Raw genomic sequence first — 12,062 nt, forward strand, 5'->3', positions numbered from 1 at the left:
CTACAGGACCATGAATAGAGAACTCACGAAAAGAAGGGTAACTTCCGATTCGTCAATTTTTACAGCAGAAGCAATGGCTATAGTGGAAACATTACAAACTATAGACAAGTTAAAATTAGACGTAGCCTACATCTTTTCCGACTCTCGCAGTGTACTAATGGCGAGCGAATCTCTTTTTATAGATACCAAAACATCACATTTAATCCTTCAAATTAAAGACTTAACGTGGAAATTGAAGGAAAAAGGAACAAAAATAAAGTTGTTTTGGATTCCCGCGCACGTGGGAGTAACATTCAACGAAACAGTAGATAAAGCAGCTAAAGCTGCAATAAGGGAAGGCCGGGACTCCCAACTTCTGGCACCATATTCGGACTTTTATTGTAAATTTAGGGCAGAATTAAAAGAAGAGCAAAATACACTGTACAGAGAAACCAGCCAATTCAAGGGCCATATATTCTTCAAAGAGTATTTTGAATATGATTCTAAACCTTGGTACGAAAAGTGTAAAATAAATAGAAAAGCTGTAGTATCCATAAACAGAATAAGGTGCAACCATAATTCACTAAACTACAATCTCAAGAGATTCAACATAGTTCAAAGCGATTTATGTGTGTGCGGGGAGTACCAAGACACCCCCAATCACATATTTTGGCAATGCAACAATTACGCGGAAGCACGAAAAGAGCTAAACTCCCACCTGATAAAAGCAAAAATATATCCGCCATTTAATATTTCGTCCGTATTGGCTCACAAGTCAATCAGAATTATTGCGGCGATAGCCAAATTCATCAATACTATAGATGTAAGAATTTAAGAAATGTATCTCTATATGAAAACCCAAAGTTTCTGTATAAGTGAACATGTCAAATACCTTGTAAGAACCACGATATTACTGTTGACAATCATATAACACTATATTTTTTGTTACCACTTGTTGTATTGTTAGTCGGTACGGGTACGCCTTTACCGGCAGGGCAGCATGAGCAAATAGATGGCGCTCAAAGCCCTTAATAAAGGAAAAGAAAAAAAAAAAAAAAAGGTCCCTATACGCGCTGGCTGAACTTTCTGCACTTTCTATATATACAATAGTAATGTCGTAACTCACGATAGTGCAGAATAGTGCAGAAAGTTCAGTCAGCGCAAACAGACCTATAAAATTAATCGTTTTCTGGCGCGCTGCAAAACCATATGCACTATTTCGAGGTTATAGGGATGGTGCAGATTCAATAAAGGGCAGGTCGAAAGTACTCGTGTGACTCGTGGCGCCTCTAATGTCATAAATTATAAATTTTTGGGGGTAGCACTTTCAATACTTTGATGGAAATATAATCATCATAATGTAATATATATATATAATAATACGATAATGATAAAAGACCCCCAAAAGCTTTCACTTTTCATCAGTAAAGTGGCGCGGTAGTCTACTTGCACCATCCCTATAGTTGTTGTTGCTGCTGTCGGCTAATTTTTTTGGTTCGCTGTACTAACAAAGACAACTGCTGCGCATCGCGCTCAGCAGCAGCAGCACAGCAAACGACAGAGATTTTGTCTCTCTTTATAAACGTCCAATGAGCCAATGAGCGTTCCAATCAGGTTCCAGCACGGGGTTCCAGTATATAAATATAAAAAATAGAGTTCAGTTCGGTGCTCGCGTCTCGCTGTTGGTTGACGTTGGTCATTGTGTTGGTCATGCGAGCACGCGCATCAGCAATATCTCGCGCCTGTAAAATGTACTTGTCCCCGAGACTCTATACCGAGTCTCTTGATAAAAAGTAACGCAATCACTATATATAAGATATATGAAATTTTTCATTTCAAGAATCATTATTATAACGACGAAATCCCTTGAAAATTGAAATTTCAAATGATGTAAAAATTGACTGATAGAAACTAATGTTCGCGTTCCGTTCATTATCATTCATCATGAAATTGTATATTTATAATATCGATACGCAATAAACCATATAATATATATATATATATATGCCGCGCGCATATCTGTTTTTTTTTTATCCAATCGACCCTCGATCTATCGGATCTATCGCAATGTCGCCATTATAACAAAAATTATATATATTCGCTAATAAAAATTTCTTTTGAATTTCCTTGCGAGCAGCATACATACGGCCCATACGGGCTAATGCCAATATATAGTCGTAGTCGTCGTCGCGGACGTCGCGAGTCGTGAGGGTTTTATTGGGAACCACTGTGCGAGTGGCGGCCTGCGGCGCTGCGGCCTTTACTGTGATACTGTGAGGATTTACGGTGACACCTTTTTTGCAGCACGAATCCCTTTCCTCTTTTCCCGTCAATATATAATCTCCTTATACCCAAAAAACAAAAAAGAGCAGTATATTTTCATACGGGAAAGAGAAAAGTGTATACAAAAATAATTAACAATCCAAAATCCAACGGTTGAGTCGTTGAATCGGTGTAACGCCCGAACTTTGAGCAGTAACCTCACCAAGGTTTCTACCACCTTGTGTCAGTGAGCGTTTTGTTTTTCAACATAGAAAAAAAAAAAAAAAACAACGGTGTGGTATCGCGTATCGAACTTGTTTTATTTTGAATAATATCGCAAGTGTCATTATACGCGAATATATATTGATGAACTCGGGTTGATCAAACAAATAAGTGCGTTAGATAAATGAAAAAATATTGACTTTGAATGTGGCGAATTTTTTTGCGTTCCGACGTAGAGGCACCAATCTGACAGTTGGTTCATACCGCATACGTTTTTTGTTAATTTCAATTCGACGTCTCTTCGTGATTCTAACGATTTTTGGAACGTTATGACTCGAAAGACTATCTCAAAACAATAGAATTCACTTTTTTTTTGTTTATTTATTTATTTTTTTTTTTTTTCACAAAATCTTGAGGCTCATATAGCAGCTCGAAGCTCATAGTTCGGCAGCCTTAATTAACAAAATATTGTAAAAAAAGCCAAAGGAGTTTGAAAAAATGTCAAAGAATAAATTAAATCTGACACTGCCGCCGGGCTCTATAGAGCCGGTACCGGTCGTGTCACCTTCTCCGCCGGTTCAACCCCTCGCAACGTATGCCGAGCCGCCTGTTATACAAGAGTAAGTTGCACCATTATTTTTGTATCTCGAGAATTTTCGAGTTGACCGGCTTATTTTTCTTCAAGCAGAGTCATGGGTAAAATGAGCATCGACGCCATACAAGAAAGACTGGAAGAATTGGAAATGGACGAGGAACAGCGCAAGAGACTCGAGAGCTTCTTGGGTCAAAAAGAAAAAGTTGGAGAATTGAGCGACGAAGATTTTGAAAAATTGGGCGAACTCGGAGCTGGAAACGGCGGTGTTGTAATGAAAGTGAGGCATAAAAAGTATGGCCTTATCATGGCTAGAAAGGTATTTTATTCCGATATTGAAATAGCTTTGTTCTTGAAATTTATTAATCAACGCAAAACGCTTGTAAATAAAAAAAACTTTTGATTCAAGCTGATTCATCTGGAAGTCAAGCCGGCTATAAAGAAACAAATTATTCGTGAACTGAAAGTACTCCACGAGTGTAACTTTGCCCACATTGTTGGATTTTACGGAGCTTTTCACAGGTCAGTTTGAAATAATTTTCAACCGTTTAGTTTGAATTATTAATAACATAAATGATCGAATCGGCGGTGCAATAATAATATTAGCGCATCGGCAACAATTTACAATTGTTTGGGTTTCACAGCGACGGAGAAATTAGCATATGCATGGAATACATGGACGGCGGATCGCTCGACCTCATACTGAAAAAAGCTGGAAGAATACCGGAGCCGATACTGGGAACAATAACATTGGCGGTAAGTGGAAAAAATCATTGGTATTGCGTGAATATTTTAATAAATTCAATAGTAAGTTTCACGTTCGACGAAGCCACCGGGAAAACGTCGTAGGCACAATCTCCTGAGTTCGTCGTAAAGCCACAGAGCGAATCCCAAAGGTAGGCAAGGCCAGTACCAATAGCCGTCCAGAGGCATAGTTTTCAAAACTGTCTCGGTGCCAGGAATATAGAGTAGAAGACCGGTAAGAACGACTTCAAAAACGAAGGAGATATTGACGAACCAGTTTGCCATGCCTTGTTGAAAAATGGAATTTCTTCGTGTCTTGCACATGACAAGATCGATCATTTGGGTGATTACGATTGAAATGAAATAGCCGGTACGCGCTTCATTGAGAAGATCCATACGGCTGTTGTAGTTCCATGTTTGTCCATAAGAATCTTCGAGATCGCTGATGGCTCTGTTTTCCCAAGATCGACGAAGGCCGAACAAATGTTTAGGTAAAAAACCGTGATAGCCCAATATGAGGAAGTAGGTGAAAAAACCAGCGAGGGATTGCGTCATGCCAATTTGTCCGTAGGTCATGGAAATCAATCGTTTGTTAACGAGTTTGTCGCGCACAGGGTTTCGAGGGGCTCTGCGCATTATGTCGGATTCCGGTTTTTCATAGGCAAGTGCAATCGCGGGCAAGAGATCGGTACCGATGTCGACGCATAGCACAAGTTCGATGACGAAGGGCAACGGTATCGCTAGAATAATTGTCGATAGAAGAGGCAACATTTCCGGTACGCTCGAAGTGAGGGTATAAGCGATTGATTTTTTGAGATTGTCAAAAATCAATCTACCTTCCTCGATCCCCGTGACGATAGAGGCAAAGTTATCGTCCATGAGAATCATGTCCGCAGCATTTTTCGATACGTCCGAGCCGGCGATTCCCATCGCTATGCCGATGTCAGCTTTTCTCAGAGCCGGCGAATCGTTTACCCCGTCACCGGTAACCGCGACGATCTCACCGAGGCGCTGACAGCTCTCGACGATAAGCAACTTTTGCTGTGGCGAAGTACGAGCAAATACAATCTCCTCGTACTTGCGAATTATTTCGTCCAATTCATCGGCGTCCATATTTCGTAACTCCCCACCGGTAACGATTATCGCTTGGTTATCGGTTTCGATTATTTGACTGAAAGATTTGTTTTGGACGATCGCCCTTTCGTATCTCGTCTCGTGACCTTCACCGATTATTCCGACTTTCTTGGCGATTGCCATCGCCGTCACCGGATGATCCCCCGTAACCATTATAACTTTGATTCCCGCTGTGCGACACTTGTGAACGGCGTCGGGTACAGACGCCCTCGGCGGATCTATTAGGCTTATAAAACCCAAAAATCTGTAACCCCGAGCCGGGAAATTATATTTATCGGGTGCGGCGTCCGTATTGAAAACATAATTCGGTCCGTACGTCGCGCTCGGTAATGTCAAATCGCAATACGCCAAAACCCGTTCGCCCAAATAGCCGAGCTCCGTGCAGGCTCTGCGAGAGAGCGTTAAATCCGCAGTGCTCATGTCCCTCGTACGGCCCTCCATGTCCAATATCGTAGTACAAAAATCTAATATTACCTCGGGCGCTCCTTTCGCGTACATCACGTAGCCCGAGGAGGAGGGATCTTTGTGTATCGACATTTGATATTTCGTCGTCGAGTTGAACGGTATTTCGGCCGCTTTCGGATGATTAGCCCGGTAATTGCTCGTCGGGTGTATGTGCTCGCAAAATTTTAAAATACCGCTTTCCGAAGCGTCACCTATTACCTCGCGATCCTCCACTCTCGTCATAGCACCCGAATCCGTTCGAAATTCCGCCCGGAGGCAGAGCGTCGCCGCTTTCACGAATACGTTGAAGGCAGGCTTTTCCAATAGCAGATCTCTCTCGACCCCGAGCGATCCGAATTGATCCGATGGGAAATGATGCCTGGCACCGCCGAACCACAAATTCGACACGGTCATACGATTCTGCGTAAGAGTCCCCGTTTTGTCCGAACAAATGGTCGAAGTCGAGCCCAGAGTTTCCACGGCCTCGAGATTTTTAACGAGACAATTTTTACTCGCCATTTTCTTAGCTGTCAACGTGAGGCTCGTCGTAACCGTTACGAGCAACACTTCCGGCACGTTTGCTATAATAATACCGAGCAAATATGTGAAAGCCGTTATAATGCTCGGCTCGACGATGAGAGAAAGCCCGAAGAATATTACGCCGCTGAGTATAGCGACGAAAGTTATTACGTTTACGAAATGCCCGATTTCTTTGGCTATCGGCGTTGACATTTTCACGAGATTCGTCGTCAAACCGGCGAGACGACCGATCATTGTTTCGTCCCCCGTCGCTATTACGATACCCCTTCCCTCACCGGCGACCGCGTATGACGAAAAAAATGCTACATTCTGGGACTCGAGAGGATTCGGATCGGTCGGATAATCGCTTCTCGGCACAGGCTCGCTCTCCCCTGTTATGCTCGAATTCTCAACTCGCAAACCAACGCTCTTTATTATTCGAATATCAGCTGGAATTTTGTCCCCGAGTTTTATCTCAACCAAATCACCGCATACCAGTTGTTCCGTCGGTATAATCTCCCGTTGACCCTCGCGCACCACATTTGCAAACGTTGGCACCATTCGCTCGAACGATTCCATTAATTTTGTATTTTTGCTCTCTTGCGTGTACGCGAACAGACCCGATATAATACATATTATTACGATTATTACGCCGAACCACTCTATACCTTTCTCCTCGTAATATCCCATTAGCATATTCACGCCGTAAAGTATGAAACAAAGAAGAGCGCAGATCCAGAGTAAACAAGCAAAACCTCCGTACATACATTTCAACAGTTTTATATACTCGGGTGTCACCTTTGGTGGTGTCAAAGCGTTCGGACCGTTCCTCATTAATATCCTCTCGGCATCCGATCTTCTCATACCCGTCGTTGGATTCGTTTTTAACTTGTCGAAAAGTTTCGTCAACGATATTAAATGATCTTCCGTTTTCAGCTCCTGATGCAAATCCTCTATCTCGTGCTCGGTTAATTTCTTTTTTTGCATATGCACCGAAGACATTCGCTTCGCAGTTAATTGAGCGCTCTTCGAACCCGATACTTTTTTCATTTCGTCCCGAGTCGTCGTCGTTTTTTTTTCCCCCAATCCAGGGGCTGTGCTGCTGCTGCTGCTGCTGCTGCTGCTGCTGCTGCTGCTGCTGCTGTATCTAATATAATTATTTCATATTGACGGATCAGTTGTTTTGTGTGTGTGTGTGTGTGTCAAATTATAAAAAAAAAAAACCTTGTCTTGTCTTTCATTTGTTTATCTCTCTGCTTAATAATCTCTGTGTTCAAGGTGCTGAAAGGTTTGAGTTATTTGCGAGACAAACATTCGATTATGCATCGCGATGTTAAACCGAGTAACATACTCGTCAATAGCGCTGGTGAAATAAAAATCTGTGATTTTGGAGTTTCTGGACAGTTGATCGATTCAATGGCCAACTCTTTTGTTGGCACGAGGAGTTATATGTCGGTAAGTGTTGTATGTAGCGAATAATTCGCGCGGATACGAAGCGACAGTTTCGACAAAAGTTTTTCTTTTTATTTACAGCCAGAAAGATTGCAGGGCACCCATTATTCTGTTCAAAGTGACATTTGGTCGTTGGGACTGTCGCTTGTAGAAATGGCGATTGGAATGTATCCTATACCTCCGCCGGATGCACGAACTTTGGTCTCGATTTTTGGCCCTCATGCTGCACAATCACCCGTTGAAAATGCTACTACCGTCACCAGTACCACTATCGCCACCGCCACCACCACCACCAACACCAACACCAACACCAACACCAACACCAACACCAACACCACCACCACCACCACCACCACCATCATCGACACCACCACCACCACCACCACCACCGCCACCGCCACCGCAGCCACCGCCACCGCCACCACTACCGCCACCAACACCACCAACATCACCAACACCGTCAACAATGTATCTACGCCGACCTCGCAATCACCCGCACACAGTATGTTGCCAATACTTTGCTTCTCTTTTACGGGCATGCTTCAACAATTTGTCCAATTTTTCACCAATTCATATACGAGAGTTTGTTTGAGCTGAAAATTGTTATTTCTAGACGCTGGTAGTCCCAGACCAATGGCAATTTTCGAATTGCTCGATTACATCGTAAATGAGCCGCCACCGAGGCTGCCACCGGGAATTTTTACTGACTCTTTTATGGACTTTGTCGATCGCTGTTTGAAGAAGAATCCAGCTGAGCGAGCTGATTTAAAAACACTGATGGTGAGTGTTGACGACACTCGCGTTCAAGATTCATTTCTCGTGCCTCACATCTCAAAACTCACTCTTTATAGTCACAATCGAATTTTTTCCGTATAATTTAGAATCACGAGTGGATAAAGAAGGCCGAAATGGAGAACGTCGACATCGCTGGATGGGTTTGTCGAACTATGGATCTGCAACCGACCACTCCGACCCGTCTGGAGAACGTACAGTCCTGAATAAATGTCACTCTTACATACTTGACCACGTACATACGCGTTCAAAACTCCTGAGTCACTTTTCGTTAGGAATATATACGTATCATACGTATATTTCGAATATGTTGTTGTTGTTTTTTTATATATATAATAATCGGTTAGTCCATTATTGTTTTCCTCGTAAAGTGGCGGCGTTAGCTGTTTCCGTTGTTGAAATATCTCTATCCTTCGACTGGTGAACGTGAAATGTACACGGGGGAACGTGTAAAATGCTGGCATCAATTCCAATTGAGTCGTTCTCGATAGCGACGATCCCGAAGGACAAAAAAAAAAGAGAGAGAAAGAGAGGAAAATAAGTTAATCGACGGATCGAAGGATCCTATAGTTGCAAAGTAATAAAATTAATCGAGTAACTCGAGTGTGTTCAAACGGGCATTGTGAATAACTCGCGATGTAATAAAAATTTTGCGAAAAATGTGATTCGCGCGACGTCACGCCACCACTACTACTCTTCATCATAGATTCATTCACCCGATCATTATCATTATTTGTTTTTGTTTACTTAATCATCTCTCATCAGTTTCCTTTGAAAAGTATGTAAGACAATGTGAAAGCAAGATAACACACACACACACACGGTGAGAAGAGTTATAGCGTCGTACATTACGTACATTTAGATATTGTTATAAGAATAAAGAAACCGCGCGCGTGCGCATGCCCACGATGTATGTATTTCCTGTGATAAGAATTAGGATATCGATAGAGAAAAAAAATGCAAACGTACATTTAAAACAATTATGATACGAGCATATGCATATAGGCATAAATTAAAAAACAACAACAGACAATTATTCGACGCGATTTATTTATTTATTATACGAGGATTTGTACCTGAAGATGTCCAACGTTTTTTAAACATGTTTTATCATTTCAGTCACACCCGGCTTAAATCTTTTATGCCGCGCATAGATATATATATATATAGGTACATATACGTATATCTATCGATAATAATACAAATACTCGAAATTCATGCGGATAATTGGGGTAATTCGCCCACTAACGATACACACCGGGGATGATACCTTTCGAAAGATTTCTCTAGCAAACGTTTCAAACGTCGAATAAAATTACTTTAATCCCCATCATTTATAGACCGTTGTAGATTTATTTTATTTTTCATCGTATATACTAGTTCCTCGCATCCGTATCTCGGACCACATACATATACGCATATATATATATACTCTATGAACCGGACGATAATTTCAAGTTTGTTATTCCGCATAGTGATAATATTAAGATTAAACTTTTTCAAGATCCTTCAGTTTGAAAATTTTATTTGAGGAGTTTTCCGTGGCCAAAACTCGAAATATTCAATTATTTTTTTTTTTACTCCTCTTTGTTGTTTATTTTCAAATCGTTTTTTTCTTTCTTTCCTTCGCGGTGCGTCACGAAACACATTTTATATTGATACATTTGCTTTTGAAAATGTTCGTTTTCCGCGAGTATCAAATTTCGTCTGATCAACGCTTAAAAACGATTATAATGACAATCTTTGAGGAGAGAAAAAACTTGAAATAAATATTTCTCAACATTCGCATGATTAATCGCTAATTTGCCAAACGATAGTTTGCTGCATTTTTTAGTATAAACTTGAGGCAAATTGTTTTAAAAAATTTTTCTCTTTGGGCGTTGAATATACACGATTAAAACCAATAACGCGGTCACACAGTCTTTCCCGAGTAAAAATATAGCCCATCAGTTTTAGCGAATCAACATCGCGTTGTAGTGTAAAAATTAATAAAGCTACCGTTGAACAAATGGAAAAAAAAAGTTCAGTCTCTTCTTCACATGAGAGAATACCATAAAAATATTAGCTTTTTTTTTATATCGTCGCGATTCTTAATCTCAAGTGCTATATGTGGAAAGAAGCAACACAAAAAAAAGGGAAAATCTTATGTGCAGCATTTCGTGATTTCCCGGTTCTCGCTGCAATCACTGCCTTCATTCTTCTGCGTGCATATTTCAATAGATTTTAAACAGTTTTTTTCTCGAGTACAAGTTTGTACTCCATGTATATGTTTAATTTTTGCAGTCTGCTCGAATAATTTCATCGCCAACTGCGTTCAAATATAGTTGGCTGAGTCGGCTTTCGGTCTCTGCTATGTATATTTGTGATTACCGAGTTCTCGTGAAACGTGTCCTCTGCCGATTGACATTCACATATGATAATGAAAAAATAGAGACACGATAAACGAGATCAATACCCCGCACGCTGCACTTTTGAATTGAACGAACTAATAATTTGCGAATGAAAGGTACTTAACGAATGTTATGATTCGATAGAGGGAATTGCGACATACCACCTTTTGTCATTTAAGCACATAATGAAAATCTACATTTTTTTTTATTTCTTAATAAAATTAGTTTATAAAAACAAAATATATTTTGTTGTTCAAACATTCAATAATATTCTCGTGGTTGAGTTTTATCTAAAAATAAATAATAGTCCATAGTTTATATGTCATCTATTGTCATACAATGATGATGAATAATTATTATTGCATATGCGGGAAGCATCAGCGATTGAATATTTTCCTAAAGCAAGAAACACAGTACATTTGCAATGAAACCTACTTAAATTTGAAAGAACAAAAAAATAAATAAATAAATGGACGAAGAAAAAAATTGATGATGGTCGTAATACTGCGGACTTGGGCTAATTTTTATTCTAAATATAAATCAATTTTGAGTGACATTTGCGCACAATTTCTACAACCCTCGTGGTTATCAATTTATTGTAATGTCATCCGATTTTTATTAGATGAGTAGTATGGAAAAAAAAGATATTTTCTAAACAATTATATGGAAACGCGATGGGTCCTGTTAAGAGTCAGTGGTGGGAAGCGGCGGCAGTGACAACGACGACGATGACGACTCATAATTGTACTTGTCTAAATAAAATTTAAGGGCCTATACAAATTTCGCATTGTATTGTTGGACGGAACCGCGGATGAAGCTGATTGACCACGGTTACCCCCCCCCCCCCCCGTGGTCGCGTCGAGTCAATTTTTTCAATTGATCCATACTACGAAAAGCGAGGTTCAAACTGTAATAAAAAAAAAAAAAAAACGTCTTCATAACCATGGGTTGACGAATTCGATATTCGAAATTCGGAATATGGGAAAAAAAAAAAGATGGAACATGTTGGAAGAATAGTTCAATTTTCACGCAGTTTAAAGGGAGAAAAAGAATTTTGTACTTTACGTGTGTCGTCGAATTTTTGTTTTTTTTTTTACGAAAATAGGTTACAAAACCTACAGCACTAATTGAAAATTCAACTGATTAATCAATTTTTGAATATTTTATAAACCTTTCATCGAGTGCCCATTCCGAGATCAATTTTTGAATAATTAAAAATATTTCAATTTACTTTAAATTATTCAATCATTGGCAATTCGTCAAAATCGATAAGCCTTTTTGTTTATTTTTTGTTTTTCTTTGCGAATTTTTAATGAAATAATATTATTGCATTAAAAAATGCTGCACAGTTGCTAATTCCGCTGTAATGCAAAAAGTCTATAGGGGGTAGTAGCCAGGTTTTGCAGCAGCCTTCTCTTCCGACTTATTGGCTTGAAAAACTTATCGGTTCATGTACTCAAACTGCAATATGTGATCTTTTGTTCGTTTCTTGAAAGAAAAGAAAAAAAAATGCCCGAGCTGTGTAACGTCCA

The 12,062-nt window shown here is 40.1% G+C and overlaps 1 protein-coding gene across 2 annotated transcripts; it reads left to right on the plus strand.

The window, feature by feature from the left end:
• The first annotated feature begins 2,220 nt into the window (after window positions 1-2,220).
• Dsor1 (mitogen-activated protein kinase kinase 1) lies at window positions 2,221-9,473 on the plus strand. Of its 2 annotated transcripts, none has more exons than XM_043422246.1 (8): window positions 2,221-3,083; window positions 3,149-3,374; window positions 3,465-3,577; window positions 3,700-3,811; window positions 7,175-7,351; window positions 7,430-7,850; window positions 7,962-8,128; window positions 8,230-9,473. In XM_043422246.1, the coding sequence occupies exons 1-8, from the start codon at window positions 2,962-2,964 to the stop codon at window positions 8,344-8,346; spliced, it is 1,455 nt and encodes a 484-aa protein (XP_043278181.1). In that variant the 5' UTR covers window positions 2,221-2,961; the 3' UTR covers window positions 8,347-9,473. The 2 variants fall into 2 exon arrangements, with proteins under 2 accessions (XP_043278181.1, XP_043278182.1); XM_043422247.1 differs by having other exon boundaries at window positions 3,152-3,374.
• The last annotated feature ends 2,589 nt before the right edge of the window (window positions 9,474-12,062 follow it).

Source organism: Venturia canescens, chromosome 6 (genome assembly GCF_019457755.1).
Source record: "Venturia canescens isolate UGA chromosome 6, ASM1945775v1, whole genome shotgun sequence".
Lineage (NCBI taxonomy): Eukaryota > Metazoa > Arthropoda > Insecta > Hymenoptera > Ichneumonidae > Venturia > Venturia canescens.

What these genes read in the sequence shown, in the direction of transcription:
- Dsor1 (XM_043422246.1), top strand. Translation starts at nt 2,962, where the DNA reads ATGTCAAAGAATAAATTAAATCTGACACTGCCGCCGGGCTCTATAGAG. An exon ending in GCCTTATCATGGCTAGAAAG is followed by an intron (nt 3,375 to 3,464) that starts GTATTTTATTCC and finishes TTTTGATTCAAG; the next exon opens with CTGATTCATCTGGAAGTCAA. An exon ending in CTGATTTAAAAACACTGATG is followed by an intron (nt 8,129 to 8,229) that starts GTGAGTGTTGAC and finishes CGTATAATTTAG; the next exon opens with AATCACGAGTGGATAAAGAA.